This window comes from Amphiura filiformis, chromosome 6 (genome assembly GCF_039555335.1).
Source record: "Amphiura filiformis chromosome 6, Afil_fr2py, whole genome shotgun sequence".
Classification (NCBI taxonomy): Eukaryota; Metazoa; Echinodermata; class Ophiuroidea; order Amphilepidida; family Amphiuridae; genus Amphiura; species Amphiura filiformis.
This window is the reverse complement of record NC_092633.1, coordinates 36,992,034-37,013,877: the sequence shown is the minus strand read 5'-3', so window position 1 is coordinate 37,013,877 and position 21,844 is coordinate 36,992,034. Positions and strand designations below refer to the sequence as shown.

Genomic DNA, 21,844 nt, shown 5'->3' with positions numbered 1-21,844 from the left:
TGAAAGTGAACTGCGCGCGACATCTGCGCAAAACAGGATCGGATTACATCAGATTTTATTGCACGCAGTTGATTGCGAAACACGTCATTTTCCCATCAATTTGACCCATAAATGATATAATAATTCATCTAGATAATAAGTATGGTAAGTAGACTGCATGAATTTCCCGTGTTTAGGACAAAACATCGTATGCAATTACTAGTAATCACTCATGCTGTCATGCACTAAATCTGCAGTGTTAAGACAGTTAACATGGTTAAGCTTACTCGAACATGTCGAATTTTGCATGCTTGTCATCATGCTTGTTCACTTGTTACTATATAATGAAAGTTAAGTATAACATGATAATGCATTATTCTTAGTCAGTGGGAGTGGTCTAGTTCGTAGGCACATAATCTGATTGGATAATCGCATGATTTTGGGTGTCGTATATCAGGTCGTAGACGACCCCACGTCATCATGTCATGATGAGTGTTGATATGAAATGCGTAACACGCTTGTAGAGGTGTGCGTACACATGCGTATGTATCGAGTTATAAGCGTAGACTAGTGCGGAATATGCACACGCACTAGCAGTATACGCAACAAATATGAAGTTGTAAACAAGTTTTTATGACAGTAACTTAGTTTTTGCTTTAAAAAATAAATATCGTCGACGTAGTGGATGCCGGCTGTGCCAGCATCCACTACTGGATATTGGACCTGCCTGTCGTCTATCACACGGTTGAGGGTATAGTAAAAACAAAAATTCCTATCGTTTATTCTCAAAATAAACATGCATAGTCATAATGTCACACATCATGATTGTAGCAAGGCTCCTACTAGCCTTCAAAATCTCTGCGTCAGATCGGACACTCGCAACTGTAAATCATGGTCAGGAAAATCTGAAATGCAGTAATGCACATCCCACAAAATATTTATGCATCTGTACAAATGTGTTGGGCAGCAGGAGTACAATTTTATAAAGCATCTGATCGCCAGTAACCCAGTATTGCATCGTATTATCGCAGTTTGATGCAAATATTTGACTATTTCCTTCCATTTTCCTGTTGAGATTTTTAAAGATTTACGGTATGTATGCCTATAAATATTATTTTGTTAAATGAATTAATCTACAAGAATTTTTCAAGTACATTATGTCATAGCCTAAGGCTAGGAGTAGGAGTAATTCCGTAAAATTGAGTCACACTCGAAAATTATTATACCCGCCGGGACTAACGGCTCGGGTACAAAAACCAGCTGCTCGAACCCCAACGGTTTTAGCTTGTATTTATATTATTTATTACCATAGGCCTATTTGTTTGTGATATTTCAAGCATTTTAAAATTTCAAAATAATCCCATTCAATTACATGGTTGACAATGGAAATTTACTGAATTTAGAGAATGCACGGCTCCCACCACCTGAAATTGGCGAAGTCAACGGCCCAAATATGTCAGAAACTATGCATTATTTCAATGTATTAGTGTTAAATAATGAATGTTTTGAGCAAGTTTCATGTAAATTATTAAGGTCATCTTCGGATTTTGTTACTTTCAAGTTTCAACTGTTGATTAGCATTGAAAAATGGAAAATTGAAGGTTCAAAATGACTTGCGTGTTACACGTTTACCACAATTGCTAAACGTTTAACGGATCATGCGTACATTTAACGGTACATGCGTTTAACGTTCCCATGCCTATTCTATGTAGGCTTATACATGTCTAGTTTTAAAAAATAGACCTACTGGAATATGGTCTGTCAAAATCATTTCTGATATAGAGTACAGCTGTTATAGATTATGATTATGTAGATTTTTATTTTAAGTCTTCTTTATTGTGTGCTAAATTTTCTTTTGCAGTCTACTACCCTTATAGTTGTTGGATTAGGGCTAGCTGGTGCAGCATATGTAGGTAAGTGTGGATATATATTATGTGTATGGATATTAAGTGAAATTATGAGCTGAAAATGTAAGCGTGGGCAGGTACAATGTAGGAGTCTACTATGGTAAGCAATAAATCCAGAGCTACACAATTGATTGATTGATGGGTTGATTGATTGATGTATTAATTGATTGATTGACTATCAATGTGATGAATGTTCTATAGACTATTCTCACTATTTTTGCTGAACCATGAAATGGTATCAGCCTATATTAGTGTATGTCCCTTACTTACTTACTTACTTACTTACCAACCATTTGGTCTAAAATGGACATATCTTTAAATGCCACGAAGGTATGAACCCCCAAGTGGTGTCAAATGAAAGAGAAAGAAGTAAAGAATATGATAAAATATTTCCTAACGTCAGAGGTCATCCAAGGGGTCACAGGGGTCAAAAAAGGTCATTTTAACCAAAAATGCTCCAATTAAGCTGAAATTTATATGCAATGATCCTTATGACATTCTAAACATGTTTAAAATATTTTAATATTCATTTAAGGTCATTAAGGGCCAGGGGTCATAAAGGGGTCAAAGGTCAAGTTTCCAAAAATGCTCCAATTGAGCTGATATTTAAATGCAATGATCTTTAAGACATTCTAAACATGTTTAAAATACTAGAGTACCTGCGGCTGTGAGGGCACTGTAGCTGTACATGAGAGCACCACCAGCATCAGATAGTGATGCTGTTTGACCCCCCATTTCATTTCGGGCATATATTCCCCTCGCATCAAGGATTCCACCCACCAAGTTTGAGCCCGATCGGACAAAGTTTGAAATATGACCCCTCCGTAATGACCTTTGACCTCAGTTGACCTCAATTTTATTTCGGGCATATTCCCCTCGTATCAAGGATTCCACCCACCAAGTTTGAGCCCGATCGGACAAAGTTTGACATTTGACCCCTCCGTAATGACCTTTGACCTCGGTTGACCTCAATTTTATTTCGGGCATATACTCGCCTCGTATCAAGGATTCCACCTACCAAGTTTGGGCCCGATCGGACAAAGTTGAAATTTTGACCTTTGACCTTGACCTCCGATGACCTTTCAAACTACCCCATAAGCGTGGAATGCCCGATACCTATCTATATCCGAAATATCGGAGTGATGCGTCGAAGCGCGGCGAAACGCATTGCCGGACAGACGGACAGACAGAGCTTACGATTTTATTAGTATACTAGTGCACCTGCGGCTTTGAGAGCCCTGATGCTGTGAGAGCACTGGCATGATAGCGATACTGTTTAACCCTAGATGACCTTTGACCTCTGATGGCCTCGGTGTATTTTTTTTTTTTTCATGCTCCTCATACTGAAGGATTCCACCTATCAAGTTTAAGCCCAATAGGGCAAAGTTTAAATTAGCCCCTACATGACCTTTGACCTCGGTTGACCTCAATTTTGTTTTGCGCATATATTCCCCTTGTATCAAGGATTCCACTCACCAAGTTTGAGCCAGAAAGGACAAAGTTTGAAATCCATGACCTTTGACCTCGGATGGCCTCCATATATTGTTTTTCATGCTCCCCTCATACAAAGGTTTGGACCCACCATGTTTGAGCCCCATCGGACGAAGTTTGAAATTTGACCCCTCTGTAATGACCTTTGACCTCAGTTGACCTCAATTTTGTTTTGCGCATATATTCCCCTCGTATCAAGGATTCCACCCACAAGTTTGAGGCTGATAGGACAAAGTTTGAAATCCATGACCTTTGACCTCGGATGACCTCCATATAATGTTTTTCATGCTCCCCTCATATGAAGGTTTCGACCCACCAAGTTTGAGCCCGATCGGGCAAAGTTTGAAATTTGACCCCTCCGTAATGACCTTTGACCTCGGTTGACCTTGATTTTATTTCACGCATTACATTCCCCTCCTATCAAGGATTCCACCCACCAAGTTTGGGCCCGATCGGACAAAGTTTGAAATTTTGACCTTTGACCTTGACCTCCGATGACCTTCAAAACCACATGGCCAACATGCTTTTCCCAATACCTATCTATATCCCAAATTTCAGCACGATGCGTCGAAGTGCGGCGAAACGCATAGCAGGACAGACAGATAGACAGATAGATAGACAGATAGACAGATAGAGACCGCTTATTATTTTATTAGTATAGATAGATAGTGCACCTGTAGCTTTGCAGCAATGCATTCTGGGTAGACATTACAGTGCATTTCAAATTGGGCAGACAGCCAAAAGCTGAATGAAACTTGTCCATAGTTGCCCATTACACATCTTTGTATCCACTTGCTGCTGCTTTTGCTATCCAGTTGGGGTATTTTGCCCCTAGATGACCTTTGACCTCGAGGGGCCCTTCAAAACCACCCAGTCAACATGCTTTTCCGTCACCTACCCATATCCGAAATTTCGCTCGATCGTCAAAGCGGCGGAACGCATAGCCGGACAGACAGATAGAGAGACAGATAGACAGATACAGCCCGCTTATTATTTTATTAGTAAAGATTTTAAAATTCATTTAAGGTCATTAAGGGGTCAAAGGTCAAGTTTTCAAAATGGTTCAATTGAGCTGAAATTTAAATGCAATGATCCTTATGACATTCTTAACATGTTTAAAATAATTTAATATTCATTTAAGGTCATTAAGGGTCATAAAGGGTCAAAGGTCAAGTTTTCAAAATGTTCCAATTGAGCTGAAATTTAAATGCAATGATCCTTATGACATTCTAAACATGTTTAAAATAATTTAATATTCATTTAAGGTCATTAAGGGGTCATAAAGGCGTGATATATATACATGTACCACAATACTGCCAAAGCCCCATGGTTCAGCTATGGTGCGGTAACCGCTTTAGTTCTCTTACGTGTATTTTATTGAATTTGCAGGACGGTTGGCTCTTCAAACAGGGAAGCTGGTTTCACAAAATGCACACAAAATACCCAAACCAGTAAGTACAAATTTGTTTGTCTGTGTATGATGCAGTCACTTGACAAATGACAACATGTCCTAAAAATATAAATGATACTTACAATGTACAGTCAAACCCATTTAAATGTTTTTACTGCAGAGGATACACTTTTTGGATGTTATAATAATGATATGTACACCATTTATTTATGTTCTTTTACTACCATATAGTGCAATTTGAAGATAAAATACCACTTTCTTGCCCAAATATTTTGCGCATACACAGTAAGTGGCAGTGCATATCATGAAAATATTGTGCGCGTAATCAAGCGTAATGCTCTGTGTATATTGTGTTAGGTGCTTGACCCACTACTGTGAACAAAGGGCTCTCACTTGATGAGTTTTAACAAATCACAGTGCATGATTTGAATAATGGGTCGCAAGGGTAATTAAGATTTGAGATATAGCCAAACAAAGGGAAAAATGTCCATTCTTTTATTATAACTCTTTACTGCTCATATCTTAGAACTAATGGTCCAATGTAAATGTGCTTCCTACTAAAGGAAGCTTTACTAATGCTTGTACAATAAAGGGCATTTCATGATCCACAGCCTCATCCCCCCACTTTTCTCAAAAAAAGTTGAGATTTTTATACCATTGGAAACCTCTGGCTACATAATGTTTATGTACCAAGAATTTCTTGCAGATTAATTTGTTTAGCAAAAATATCACCAAATTTGAATTTTGTTCTGGTATACCAGAATGAAATTATGACAGTGGCCTATGGAGCAGTGTAATACACATAATCGTGCATAACTCGCAAACACAAAATCGGAATCAACTGAAATTTTGGGAATAAGGTTTTTTTTGTGGATATCTTCTGGAAAATGTCATAAAAAGAGGATGCTAGGATCACAAAATCCTCCTTTAAATAGAAAAATGAATTTGCCCAACTTCAAGACTGATTTTTCATGACACAATTGTTGTTTGTTTTACCTTGCAGTCATTTTCTAGTTATTACAAAGGTGGTTTTGAGCCCAAGATGTCAAAAAGAGAAGCAGCCTTAATTCTAGGAGTAAGGTAAGAAGGGATTTGTCAAAAGCTGCATTGTGATAATAAGTACATGCATCCTATTGTAAAAGATACGTCCGACAAAAAGTAACCTACTAGGCAAAATTGAAAATGGGGACGGGTAAAATTACCAAGGGGAGCGGGTAATTGCCAATGGGGAGAGGTAAAATTGCTTAGGGGGAAGGGTAAAATTACAAAGGGGGAAAGGTAAAATTTCCATTGTGTGATGGCTAGGTTTGTTTTTATTGGGCAAACAACTTGTTTTTAATCAGGGTTGGTTAATTTAAATCAGTTGATGATTCTTTTTACAACTTTATATTAAAAATTTTAATTTTATTAATTATGGACAATTCAATATATGTTTGGCTTATTTGATCATCTGCTCTAGCCCATGATTGAAAATCTTTGTGATTTTAGATAACTTACAATATACACCTATTCGCTGTAGAAGTAGTGATGTAACAGGGTTAATTAACATAGCGATAGGTAAAAACAATTTTTGAATATATTACTCTGCACTATAAGTAGGCTGCACTCATCACCTGCAATCATAGATTGAATACAGTATCACCCTTTTCAAAGACACTAGTCGTACATGTTTGAAACATATATGGACTCTGCATAATGTGAAAAGGGCAATACATTCAACAATTGAATACCTGAGTGGAAGAAGGGCCCAACTCCAATTTTTTACAAAAATGAGTTAGACCCAGCATTTTATTGCCAGTAGACTGTTCTTCCTTGTGTGTGAAAGTCCACGTACACTTAATAATCATGGTTTTCATGGAAGAAAGGCCCAACTCCATGGAGTTGGGCCCTTCTTCCACAAATAGTGGGTTAAAGAGGAATTTTGTTCATCCATGAAATCTGCTTTTCACTGCAATATACTTTCTTACTAACATATTACATACTTCTACTTGTGCAATTAATAGATAATTATCAAATTTCTGTAGCTATTTATAACACATCTGCTTACGGAACTGGCACTTACAATATATTAGTGGAAGAAGGGCCCAACTCCAGCTCATATTATGACCCGTACTGTTACCATGGAAACATCATATATAATTTCGAATGTATGTAATATTGTATTTTCATGTATTAAAGGTCCCCTGAAGATGAAAAAATTCTGTCTACAAAACTTTTCCAAATATTAAGTTTTTTCTTAATATCTCAAAAACAGTTTTGATGGAGTTGGGCCCTTCTTTCACTCAGGTATTCAATTGTTTTCACCTATCGCTATGGTAGTAAATTAATCCTGTCACATCACTACTTCTATTCAACAATTGTTTTCACCTATCGCTATGGTAGTAAATTAATCCTGTCACGTCACTACTTCTATTCAACAATTGTTTTCACCTATCGCTATGGTAGTAAATTAATCCTGTCACGTCACTACTTCTATTCAACAATTGTTTTCACCTATCGCTATGGTAGTAAATTAATCCTGTCACATCACTACTTCTATTCAACAATTGTTTTCACCTATCACTATGGTAGTAAATTAATCCTGTCACATCACTACTTCTATTCAACAATTGTTTTCACCTATCGCTATGGTAGTAAATTAATCCTGTCACATCACTACTTCTATTCAACAATTGTTTTCACCTATCACTATGGTAGTAAATTAATCCTGTCACATCACTACTTCTATTCAACAATTGTTTTCACCTATCGCTATGGTAGTAAATTAATCCTGTCACATCACTACTTCTATTCAACAATTGTTTTCACCTATCGCTATGGTAGTAAATTAATCCTGTCACATCACTACTTCTATTCAACAATTGTTTTCACCTATCACTATGGTAGTAAATTAATCCTGTCACATCACTACTTCTATTCAACAATTGTTTTCACCTATCACTATGGTAGTAAATTAATCCTGTCACATCACTACTTCTATTCAACAATTGTTTTCACCTATCGCTATGGTAGTAAATTAATCCTGTCACATCACTACTTCTATTCAACAATTGTTTTCACCTATCGCTATGGTAGTAAATTAATCCTGTCACATCACTACTTCTATTCAACAATTGTTTTCACCTATCACTATGGTAGTAAATTAATCCTGTCACATCACTACTTCTATTCAACAATTGTTTTCACCTATCGCTATGGTAGTAAATTAATCCTGTCACATCACTACTTCTACTCAACAATTGTTTTCACCTATCGCTATGGTAGTAAATTAATCCTGTCACATCACTACTTCTATTCAACAATTGTTTTCACCTATCACTATGGTAGTAAATTAATCCTGTCACATCACTACTTCTATTCAACAATTGTTTTCACCTATCACTATGGTAGTAAATTAATCCTGTCACATCACTACTTCTATTCAACAATTGTTTTCACCTATCGCTATGGTAGTAAATTAATCCTGTCACATCACTACTTCTATTCAACAATTGTTTTCACCTATCACTATGGTAGTAAATTAATCCTGTCACATCACTACTTCTATTCAACAATTGTTTTCACCTATCGCTATGGTAGTAAATTAATCCTGTCACATCACTACTTCTATTCAACAATTGTTTTCACCTATCGCTATGGTAGTAAATTAATCCTGTCACATCACTACTTCTATTCAACAATTGTTTTCACCTATCACTATGGTAGTAAATTAATCCTGTCACATCACTACTTCTATTCAACAATTGTTTTCACCTATCGCTATGGTAGTAAATTAATCCTGTCACATCACTACTTCTATTCAACAATTGTTTTCACCTATCACTATGGTAGTAAATTAATCCTGTCACATCACTACTTCTATTCAACAATTGTTTTCACCTATCGCTATGGTAGTAAATTAATCCTGTCACATCACTACTTCTATTCAACAATTGTTTTCACCTATCGCTATGGTAGTAAATTAATCCTGTCACATCACTACTTCTATTCAACAATTGTTTTCACCTATCACTATGGTAGTAAATTAATCCTGTCACATCACTACTTCTATTCAACAATTGTTTTCACCTATCACTATGGTAGTAAATTAATCCTGTCACATCACTACTTCTATTCAACAATTGTTTTCACCTATCACTATGGTAGTAAATTAATCCTGTCACATCACTACTTCTATTCAACAATTGTTTTCACCTATCACTATGGTAGTAAATTAATCCTGTCACATCACTACTTCTATTCAACAATTGTTTTCACCTATCACTATGGTAGTAAATTAATCCTGTCACATCACTACTTCTATTCAACAATTGTTTTCACCTATCGCTATGGTAGTAAATTAATCCTGTCACATCACTACTTCTATTCAACAATTGTTTTCACCTATCGCTATGGTAGTAAATTAATCCTGTCACATCACTACTTCTATTCAACAATTGTTTTCACCTATCACTATGGTAGTAAATTAATCCTGTCACATCACTACTTCTATTCAACAATTGTTTTCACCTATCACTATGGTAGTAAATTAATCCTGTCACATCACTACTTCTATTCAACAATTGTTTTCACCTATCACTATGGTAGTAAATTAATCCTGTCACATCACTACTTCTATTCAACAATTGTTTTCACCTATCACTATGGTAGTAAATTAATCCTGTCACATCACTACTTCTATTCAACAATTGTTTTCACCTATCACTATGGTAGTAAATTAATCCTGTCACATCACTACTTCTACTCAACAATTGTTTTCACCTATCGCTATGGTAGTAAATTAATCCTGTCACATCACTACTTCTACTCAACAATTGTTTTCACCTATCGCTATGGTAGTAAATTAATCCTGTCACATCACTACTTCTATTCAACAATTGTTTTCACCTATCGCTATGGTAGTAAATTAATCCTGTCACATCACTACTTCTATTCAACAATTGTTTTCACCTATCGCTATGGTAGTAAATTAATCCTGTCACATCACTACTTCTATTCAACAATTGTTTTCACCTATCACTATGGTAGTAAATTAATCCTGTCACATCACTACTTCTATTCAACAATTGTTTTCACCTATCACTATGGTAGTAAATTAATCCTGTCACATCACTACTTCTATTCAACAATTGTTTTCACCTATCGCTATGGTAGTAAATTAATCCTGTCACATCACTACTTCTACTCAACAATTGTTTTCACCTATCGCTATGGTAGTAAATTAATCCTGTCACATCACTACTTCTACTCAACAATTGTTTTCACCTATCGCTATGGTAGTAAATTAATCCTGTCACATCACTACTTCTATTCAACAATTGTTTTCACCTATCGCTATGGTAGTAAATTAATCCTGTCACATCACTACTTCTATTCAACAATTGTTTTCACCTATCACTATGGTAGTAAATTAATCCTGTCACATCACTACTTCTATTCAACAATTGTTTTCACCTATCACTATGGTAGTAAATTAATCCTGTCACATCACTACTTCTATTCAACAATTGTTTTCACCTATCGCTATGGTAGTAAATTAATCCTGTCACATCACTACTTCTATTCAACAATTGTTTTCACCTATCGCTATGGTAGTAAATTAATCCTGTCACATCACTACTTCTATTCAACAATTGTTTTCACCTATCACTATGGTAGTAAATTAATCCTGTCACATCACTACTTCTATTCAACAATTGTTTTCACCTATCGCTATGGTAGTAAATTAATCCTGTCACATCACTACTTCTATTCAACAATTGTTTTCACCTATCGCTATGGTAGTAAATTAATCCTGTCACATCACTACTTCTATTCAACAATTGTTTTCACCTATCACTATGGTAGTAAATTAATCCTGTCACATCACTACTTCTATTCAACAATTGTTTTCACCTATCACTATGGTAGTAAATTAATCCTGTCACATCACTACTTCTATTCAACAATTGTTTTCACCTATCGCTATGGTAGTAAATTAATCCTGTCACATCACTACTTCTATTCAACAATTGTTTTCACCTATCACTATGGTAGTAAATTAATCCTGTCACATCACTACTTCTATTCAACAATTGTTTTCACCTATCGCTATGGTAGTAAATTAATCCTGTCACATCACTACTTCTATTCAACAATTGTTTTCACCTATCGCTATGGTAGTAAATTAATCCTGTCACATCACTACTTCTATTCAACAATTGTTTTCACCTATCACTATGGTAGTAAATTAATCCTGTCACATCACTACTTCTATTCAACAATTGTTTTCACCTATCGCTATGGTAGTAAATTAATCCTGTCACATCACTACTTCTATTCAACAATTGTTTTCACCTATCGCTATGGTAGTAAATTAATCCTGTCACATCACTACTTCTATTCAACAATTGTTTTCACCTATCACTATGGTAGTAAATTAATCCTGTCACATCACTACTTCTATTCAACAATTGTTTTCACCTATCGCTATGGTAGTAAATTAATCCTGTCACATCACTACTTCTATTCAACAATTGTTTTCACCTATCACTATGGTAGTAAATTAATCCTGTCACATCACTACTTCTATTCAACAATTGTTTTCACCTATCACTATGGTAGTAAATTAATCCTGTCACATCACTACTTCTATTCAACAATTGTTTTCACCTATCGCTATGGTAGTAAATTAATCCTGTCACATCACTACTTCTATTCAACAATTGTTTTCACCTATCACTATGGTAGTAAATTAATCCTGTCACATCACTACTTCTATTCAACAATTGTTTTCACCTATCACTATGGTAGTAAATTAATCCTGTCACATCACTACTTCTATTCAACAATTGTTTTCACCTATCGCTATGGTAGTAAATTAATCCTGTCACATCACTACTTCTATTCAACAATTGTTTTCACCTATCGCTATGGTAGTAAATTAATCCTGTCACATCACTACTTCTATGGCGAATTGGTGTTTTAAAAAGCATTTCTGATTTTAAAATTTTTTAATCACGTTTTATTTTTGTTTTTCAAATTAAAAAAAAAGACCAACCCTTTATTTAACAACTTCTAACCCCCGTTCTAACCACATGATCTACCTTGTGTTTGTTTGACCAACAGCCCATCGACTAGTAGGACAAAATTAAGAGAAGCTCACAGAAGAATAATGTTGTTAAACCATCCAGATAGAGGTAAGTTGCATGGAGTCTTTCACAAGCTGTAATAAAAGTTGTAAAGTTTGTGTCTAATGATTCTGTCAATCAAACTCCAGCACAGCCTGTGATTGGTTAGACCTAAAAAATTGTTTGATTGGTGTAACATAAAAAAAATTAGGGTAGGTCGGTCGCCAATTTTTTTATTCTTTTTTTACACACACATTTTTAAGCTGTAAATTGCATATGATGTAGTGCTGTAATCGATTGTCGTAAGTATCGATAGTCGGAAAATACATAGACTTCCGACATGTCGAAACACTCAATGTCAGTATCGATACACAAACGACATGGCACACATTGCCAAAGTCATGTAAAATTGCGGATTTGCAATACCACTTTCGTTTGTTTAATGCATGATCCATGTAGTTTTAGCTGTTAGGCTTCAATACACTTGTTGTTAACTTGTTTCTGGAACTTACTGATAATAAAATTGGTAAACTCAAATCCGTGTTTCAAACTGTGTGAGTATCGATAATAGTATCGACATGTCGGATGTTTGCCTCCCGACATATCGATACCCAGAAAGCTTATCGATTACAGCACTAATATGATGAAGGCCTTGGAACTTTTTTGTTTCTTATTTTAAATTTTTTTTGCAAAAAATCAAAAAAAAGTCTAGGGTCGGGCCTATTTTCAGGGTCGGTCGGGCTATGCCAATCAAACAATTTGTTTTTACCCTTACCTAAAAAACTAGCATTCCCTAAGCACTCACTAGGCATTCCATTGAATGGTAAAGAACCGTTAATGAATGCCTAAATGGTGAATGCCTCCAATACTATAACATTGAGTTAATAGGCGGTTATTAGCACTCAACCGCCTGTTTGCTAGCCCTCAACCGCTTATAGCGGTTCATAAGTGGTTCATAAGCCCTCCTCAGAGGTGAAATATGTAAATGAGCTAAGCACTCGAACCACTAAGGAGGCATTCGAACCACTAAGGAGGCATTCAAACCGCCTAGCATTTAAACCACCTAGGAAGCATTCGAACCGCTTGGGAAGCATTCCAACCGCCTAGGAAGCATTCCAACCGCTAGGAAGCATTCCAACCGCTAGGAAGCATACCAACTGCCTCAGAAGCATTCCAACCGCCTACCGGTTAGCACTCGAACCACTTATTTAGCCCTCAACCGCTATAAGCGGTTCGTAAGTGGTTCATAAGCCCTCCTCAGAGGCGAAATATGTAAATGAGCTAGGCCCTCGAACCACTTAGTGGCATTCCAACCGCCTATGAAGCACTCCAACCGCCAAAGAAATTTCCAATCGCCTCAGAAGCATTCCAACCGCCTATAGGCATTCCAACCGCCTATAGGTATTCCAACCACTTACAGGTGAGGCACTCGAACCACTATATAATTATATAGCTACAGCCTGTCTCAAAAAAAATTGTGCAAGTGAAAAGCGCCCTCTTTGGCAATTAGAAAATACCGTTGTGACATGATGCTTACATCAACGTCAAGAACGTAGTCTTAGCTCTCAAATGCCGTTTGCTCTGTTCAATTTGCTTGTTTTAATCTCGAGATATGCTTAGTTAACGATTTAAAGAGTAAAATCACATTTGTGCCACTTTTACTAGGAAGATGCTTTACATGTAAATCAGTGATAGCATCAAGTTTATCAAGGGTTCCTTCGTGAAATCAAAAGAATGCATCAATTACACAATACAAATTTTTTACTATTTTATCATGATGCAGGAATAATGATTCTCTTTTTCGACAGATTAAAAGAATAACTATTTCACATTCTGTTGTAAATTTAAATCCATGTGCACGTCAGTGATTTTATCATGGGAAATACTGTTCTCTTAGTCACTCAAGACATGTTAAAAGACAAACACATATTGCACACTAAGGTCCATATGCACAAAAGAGTTAGGCAGGGTCTAAAGTTAGACCTGGTCTAACTGGAATTAAGTTCCATCAGGAATGGTCCTTTAGGCCTACTCTTTTTTCCTTCCTAAAGTAGCTAGCACATTCTAAAGATTGTAATGCAACGTTCAAAAATAATACAAAATAACTTATGCAAATGTAAAGGAAAATGTCCTTCTCATGGTACTAAATTCCACTTAGACCAGGTCTAACTTTAGACCCGGTCTAACTCTTTTGTGCATACGACTTTATAGGTTTATATTACTTGTTGGGAGAGAAATTAGACAAAATAATGCACGCGCGCTGATGTTGATGCGAATGATGCGTCTAATGCACGAGTCCCAAAGGGGGAGTGCATTAGACGCATCAACGTCAGCTCATTGATGTACAGCTCTCTTGCCTAGTAAAAGTGGCACAATTGTGATTTTGCCCTTTCGTTGTTAAATAAACATATCTCGAGATTGAAACAAGCAAATGGAACAGAGTAAACGGCATTTGAGAGCTAAGACTACGCCCTTGACGTTGATGTAAGCATCATGTCACAATGGTATTTTCTAATTGCCAAAGAGGGCGTTTTTTACTTGCACAATTTTTTTTGAGACAGGCTGTATATGCTGGCTAAGCAATTCTACGAGAGTGACCGTAATAGGAATATAATGCACTGCAGAAAATCGCACATGGTAATAGCCCAGAACCATTTTTTATCCATTGTGACAGATGCAGAGGCATTTTAGTTCAGTACAGCGTATGTCTTTGTCGAGTCTATGATATTTTTAGGTCAAGAGTGAAAAAGACAATTTCCGCTAATTTTCCCATTTTCCTGATCAAATGAGGCTCATGATAAATATTTTTCCATATGATTTCCCATATTTTCCCGAGATAGCACTTGAACCCCTATAGGGGTTGCTATAGGAATTCTAGGAGAGTAAGGATTAAAAATATGCACAAATTTAACTCAAATATAGCCATGTGCATCAGCAAGAGCATAAATTGCATGATCAAATTGATAACTGATAGATTGAGTACATCCCAGTGGGCACAGGTTAGGATTTTGATGTTGTATCAACGTTGAAACAACATCGAAGTTTCAACCTAACCTGATTTCAACCTGATTTTAACCTTACGGTTAGTTGAAATCACATTGAAATTTCAACCTGGTTTCAACCAACTTTCAATGCAAAATTTAAGGAGGTTGAAATCAGGTTGAAGTCCATTTGCAAATACAACATGATTTCAACCCGATTTCAACTAGTAGACGTCGAAATTTCAACCTGATTTCAACGTTAGGTGTGCCCACTGGGATCAGTGTGTTTTATAAATACACAAAATAATTATAGCTACGTCGTAATTTGTCGTTGTTGTTTTGTTTCATTGTTTGAGGTTTCATTGCTCTTTGCTTGAGCTCTTCTTGCGCCATATGGCCGTCGATGAATCGATAATAATCAAAAAATCGGCTATCCAATAATATCAATATCGCAGATATCACTTTCGGAAGAAAATCGATATATCGGAGTTGCCGATAATGAAAAAAAAATCCAAAAATCGGGCGTAAGCAGTGTGTTAACTGCCGCAATTATGTCAGTACAGGCGTGTTTTGAAATGTAAAACTTCTAGAATCAATAAGTGTTATTTTACCTCACCACTATTAAAAGTTTCTAATACATTTCCATATGCCTAATTCAAATTTTAGAAGCTTAGTGACTTGAATTTTCAGGTCACTAAAATTGGGAGGAAAATCGATTTATCGATTATTATCGATAATGAGTGACCGATATATCGATTTTAAAAATCCTAACATCGACGGTCCTTACATATGAGTGCATTTTTTAGTGGATTAGTGCATGGTATAACTGTACACTATTATTATTAATGTTAACAATAATGCCCCAATATGGTAACTAGCTCCTCTTTCCTAACACTAGACCATTCCATATTTCAAGAAACTGCCTGCATAAAAACCTATATTCAAAGTTACATCTAGTCATATTTAAGCTTACCTATACTTACACCATCCATATTGTGGCATAATTATTGTACACAAAGATAACTACATGGATCCCATACATGTATGATGTTGTCCACATAATATGCATTGTCATGTAACATCCCAAATGTAAAGAGTGAAAAATAAGGCCTATAATAAAGCTGGAAACATGAAAGGATTAAGAAACCATCATCTCTGCATTCACACCAGTTCAAAATGGCAGTTAGAAATATATTCCCATCATGCACCTGCTTGACCCTTGGGTCAACCACTAAGGAATGCTAGTCAAGGCTATTAGCAGAATGCCTAATTGAATGGAATGCCTATTACTTAGAAATTTTTTAACCGAATGCCTAATACTTAGAAATTTTTCAGTGGAATGCCTATTACTTAAGAATTTTTTAACCGAATGCCTAATACTTAGAAATTTTTCAGTGGAATGCCTATTACTTAAGAATTTTTTTAACCGAATGCCTATGACTTATCCGAATGCCACTGAGTGCCTATAGCAAACCGCCTAATTAAAGGAATGCCTAAGTTACGAATGCTTAGGAATGCCTAAGTTAATAGCATTGAGCTTTAACGAGGGCTTAATGAGTAAATAGGCATTCGGTAGCATTCTTGTGAGGCATTCGGAATGCCTGTGAACCAGCTCTATAGGCATTCATTAGCTGCTGAGTGCTAGTGACCACCTAGTACCGCTATCCTTGGCACTTGAGGGCTTGGTGAATACCTACAGAATGCCAAATAGGCATTCATGTTTGGTAAGGGTAGGCCTTAGTATTGTGTGTATGTAATGCACATAATCATGCACAATGCGCAAAAGCAAAATCGAAATTGACTGAAATTTTGGAAATAAGCTTTTTTCGTTGATGTCTATTAAAAAATGTCATAAAAAGAGGATGCTAGGATCATGACATACTCCTTTAATTTTGGCCAAATAAATGATTGCCCCTTGTTTGTTGCTTCAATTCAGTAATATCTATGCAGTTCATACCAGAAGCCATACCTTAATATCATCACATTCCCACAATGAAATTAAATACTTTTTAAGAGGGAGCTCTAGCCAAAACCTAAAAATGTTTTATACCTTAGTGGTTATGAAACAAAGGTGAGATTTAGGTGACCAGAAGCTACCTGATAAGATAAAAATAGACTTAATAATAGTGAGTCAAGGTTGAAGGATCCTGCCCATGCAGGCACTTCCTGCAATACACAATTGAAAATGGAGCATCAAGCAAAATATCTTTTCAGCATTGCTGTTTGATTCCATGATGTCACTTCTTCAATTGCACAAACATTTTTTTTTTTAATTCTCTAGACCAGGGGTCCTCACCTATTTCCTGAAGTGCTACTTTCAAATAATTATTTAGAATTTAAAAGTGCCACTATACATGAGAGTGGAGCTCTGCATAGCAGAGTACAGTGACTAACTGGTGGAGTCTAGGGGCCCACGTTAATGGCCCTAGCAACGCTAAGGGTCTGGGGCAGCGCTCCTGGAAGCTCACAGGACCTGGATTTTAGGTATTTGATATAGCATAGGATGGATTTATCATTGTGCGGGCACCTATACTTGTACTTTGACATGTAAATGTAGGTGATGATCAGCTACAATGCTCGTCAAAAGTGTTGGTCACTTTCAACAGGGTAATGTAATTGCCCCAATTCTCCCAACAAATCCTGATTGATGAAATCAAAATTTGACCGGCGGTTGACTGGTAGGGGAAAGGGGAGGTTTGGGAGGTTATGGAAGGGCTTAGGCTTGACACCAATACAATAAAGTGGCATTTCAGCACGTTAAAAATTAAAAATACCAGAAACTAGGCCATAACACATTTTGACAATGTATTGTAGATAACATCTTTTTATAATATTTATTCTTGTTTATAGGTGGCTCACCCTATATTGCAGCAAAGATCAATGAAGCAAAGGACTACATGGAAAGCCAATCAAAGAAATCTATGTGAAATGAACTTATGTGCAAAATTGTATGGACTATTTATGTCAAAGAAAAATGTCACCATAGCAGACTGTCTTCCCCAGTAAGCAGGTTTATTGAAATACTGAACTGCTTTTGGATGTAAAAACTTGCCGTGTGTGAAAGAGCCGATGTGGAGATGTTAATCAGAAAGAGACCAGGAAGCTTTTTACAATCTTATTTATCTAGTTTGTAATTACTTCAGGGTGCGGTCTTTTGCAAAGCAGATAAACAGTGTGTGTCTGTCATGTTGGTAGTTTTTAGTCAAACAGCATAACAACTTAGAACCATGTTATAATAATTTAAACAGGCATGAGACTGCACTTTCCTTAAAAAAAACGAAAATGCGTTTGAAATTGGGCAAAATGTACCAAACACAGGCTGAAATTAAGTTGCGGAAATTTTGACTAAAAAAAACAACTGAATTCAGTTTTAAAACTGAAAATTCTCATGCCTGTTTAAAAGAAAGCACAAACACAGGCCAAAATGTGATGAAAAACATTACGTATAATTAACAAAATTCTTGGGGAACATTAAATTTTGTTTTTTTTGTTAAATGAATACTGCAATATGTTAATGCACATGTTTCCCTTCATTTGTGTGATGACTGAACTTGATTAAAGTCCTATTTAGTGATCCCAGTGAAAGTATAAAAAGATTATTTGTTTTATTTGTAAAAAAATTGTGAAGGATAAGTCATTCAAATTGCCATTTGGTATTTTTGAATGAAAAATTTGGCAAAAAACTAAGAAAACAGCAGTATTGACGTTAGTGTATAAATTACAGATTCATGTAAAATGCCCTAATTTGTCTTAGATACACAGCTTTCGGTCAAACCACTAGCAAGCTATGTTAGCACATCTATGACAACGATGAAGGCACCAAAATCTGAATTTTGGTGATTTTTACGATCGTCCGGGTGATCAAATCACTGAATGGGCCTTTAATGTTTTAACAAAAGTTGAAGAGAAACATGAGGTTTTCAGTGAAATCTAATAAAAATGAGAGGAAAGTTGCACGTCATATGTGACCTGCTACCACAAAATAAGTGTCAAGTCTCAAGTTGATAGTTTCAAAGCGCCCTGGCTACTGCGTTGGTGTTCTTTTGTTTCACGCACATGTTCAAGCCAGAAGTGTGTCTGTATGTCCTTCGTGAATGTGGGCACAATGGGCCATTCACAAAGGACATACTCCTGGCTTGTACAGGTGCACAGCAAACAAAGAACAACAACTCAAGTCAGCCAGGATGTCTCGAAACTACTTACGACTTGATACGCATTTAGTAGTAGCAGGTTTCATATTTGGATTATTAACTTCAAAATAGTATTTAACTTGCCAGGATTGCTTCTCACTTGGTGTTCAAAGTCAATATCTTAAGAAGAATTCTATATTTTCTGCTATGTTCAATATGAATGAACCATACCTCCTTTTCTTCCCCCGGTCCCCGAACTCCGTGCATCCGCAGGTATTCATGCTTGTCGGTGAACTTTAAAAACGCCCCCTTTTGCATCTCATTTCGCGAAGTTTTTAGGGGAAAAACACCCCTTTTTTTTTTTTTTTCGCGAATTATTTGCTCTTCGACAATACCCCTATTTTCGCTAAAACGCGAATGATATTTCTAATATACTCTTTTCTGGCAGAAACGTGTTGGCTGCTCGATGGAAATACCCTTTTTTTTATTTTTCTTACATGTGGTTTGAAAAAACACACCCTTTTTGTGTGTTTCATGAATCGCGTTTCTTCATCTGAATACACCCCTTATTTCATGAAATTTTCGACGAGCATGAATACCCGCGGATGCACGGAGTGCGGGGACCGGGTTTCTTCCCTAGTGACTTTCCACTCATTTTGTGGGAACAGGTCTCATAGGCTTGCCTATCAATGGTGGGCTGACGTTAGAGTGGGGTGTGTGTATGTCCGTCACATATAATTTAGTATAAACTTACCTCTCACAGGAAGAGCTCATTATCTAATTGTGATCAGCTCCAACAAAACCCGAAACAAGTCGCCAGACATGTTTTTGAGTTATAGGCCTTTAAAGATGACATTTCCATAAACAAAATAATCAAATTTTGGAATTCTTGATTTCATAGTATTTGACTGTGGGACTAAGTAGACTTTTAAATTCTGTGAAAGTACTTATTAGAGGGAGTTTTATTTAATCAATAAATAACAGTTGAACTATGATAATCCCTATTCAATCCTGTGTAAGGCAGGAAACTAATTGGCCCAATACTCCATGTACTCGAGATACCAATTTGGCAAAAATATCAAGGTATCATTTACAAAATTATCCTTATCGTTGAAAAGTATTGATTTTATTTATATAATTGTGGTATCATTTTAAAGCTTATTGTATAGTGCTTGCAATTTTATCCAAATCATGAAATGTCAAAAATGCGACTTGTTCCTGGTTTTGTCAGAACGGGTCACAATTGCAACCAAACTTGGTTAAATAGGTTGAAATGACGTGGTCTCACATGCACAGTTCAAATTCAATTGCAACCTTTATTATGTTTAAGGGCAGAGTAATGGGAGAGAACACGGACCTTTTCGAGCATCATTATTTTTGAATTGTGTTGTCCAAAGTATATAAAACTATACATTTTTGGAAAGGGAATGAGTCAAGGAATCCCATGGTGACGTCAGATTTGTTCAAAAATCTTGAGTTTTTGAAAAAAATCACAAAAATTCACTTTTTTACCCCCATTTTTTTGTGACAACTTAAAAAAAAATCCGTTCGAGTAATGAAAAATTAGTTAGTTTTTCATGGAGAAGAGACATGAACTTGGGGAAGGTTTTTTTATTTTTTTTAATTTTTTTTTATTTTTTGTAATATTGCAAAAAACATGTGAAAAAAGCAATTTTGTCACTCTATTAAGCTAAAAAATGCACATAATGGTGTATATTTTTGTTCAAAACAAATATTTTGAAAAAATGAGAAAACCTTCCCTAGAGTTTGATGTGCTCTAAACGATAGTGCAAAAGGTTTACCTTTTGCTTGCATATTTTTCGAGTTATCTTGTCACAAAAATCGTACAATATTGTTAAAAATGAACTCTGAGAAATCGACATTTTAGTAAAAAAATGTCAAAATTATGCACAAAAGGTCCTTATATTTTAAAACGGCAAGACTTTCACGCTTGTAAAAGCTGTATCTGGTGCGTGGTCTAAATATGCATCTTTTTGCACCAATGAATCTATAATGTCTGTTTTAGTGCGCCTAAATCCAAAATAATTAAAAAATCTAAGTGGCTTTTTCACTACAAATTGTTGTTTTGTTTACATCACATTTGCTGGTGTTAACAATATACCGAATGCGCCTTGACTCGTTGGACACACGCGAGAGTTGCGCTTGGCGTCCTTGCGACGACACACGCGTAATCACAATATTTTGCATTAAGCGCATTGCCAACTCATTATTTCCGCCAATTTACTAAGCTGTCTTGAGCCATGTGACTTTTTAGAGTTGAAAAGAGTGAAATAAATCAAGCAAAAATACAAGTAAATATTAGGAAGTTGTATTTTTATCAGTTTCAAGTGAAAGAATACATCTTAGTGTTGATAAATATCAAGAAATCTCAAATTCGGATGTGGACGAATGTGTCTCCCCTTACTCTGGCCTTAAACCATCCAATTTTATATCAAACTTGGATAATGGGTGCAATTTGGACAATTTTATGTACCGGTAATAGTTAAAATATGTCACATACTGATCACTTTAAATTTCAACCCAAACTTAGTCACAGCTACACAAATGATGGGAACAATAATGTAATAATGGTTTTCACTGTTCACTACCCATATCTTTGGACAACCTTTTTACCAGTGCTATATTTCGTCTTTTTTGTACAATTTATTTGCAAAATGAAATAATATAAACAATATTTACATATATGTTTGACTATAATAAATTTCTACTTGATACACTATTTTTTACATTTTTTGTGCAGAAATGATAAATAATGATAATTATATACGATGGGGTATTAAAAAGTTTTTGAAATTGCCCAGAAGTGAAAGAGGCT

The 21,844-nt window shown here is 35.9% G+C and overlaps 1 protein-coding gene across 1 annotated transcript; it reads left to right on the top strand.

The window, feature by feature from the left end:
• The first annotated feature begins 17 nt into the window (after positions 1 to 17).
• Positions 18 to 19,250, top strand: LOC140155371 (dnaJ homolog subfamily C member 15-like). Its single transcript, XM_072178189.1, has 6 exons — positions 18 to 144; positions 1,841 to 1,892; positions 4,767 to 4,828; positions 5,792 to 5,868; positions 11,896 to 11,966; positions 17,729 to 19,250. Exons 1-6 carry the CDS (start codon positions 142 to 144, stop codon positions 17,803 to 17,805), a joined length of 342 nt encoding a protein of 113 aa, XP_072034290.1. The 5' UTR covers positions 18 to 141; the 3' UTR covers positions 17,806 to 19,250.
• Positions 19,251 to 21,844: the final 2,594 nt, after the last annotated feature.

Bases quoted from the DNA above. Each gene is read 5' to 3' on its own strand.
- LOC140155371 (XM_072178189.1), top strand. The intron at 5,869-11,895 runs GTAAGAAGGGAT...TTTGACCAACAG, and splicing joins GCCTTAATTCTAGGAGTAAG to CCCATCGACTAGTAGGACAA. The intron at 11,967-17,728 runs GTAAGTTGCATG...TCTTGTTTATAG, and splicing joins GTTAAACCATCCAGATAGAG to GTGGCTCACCCTATATTGCA.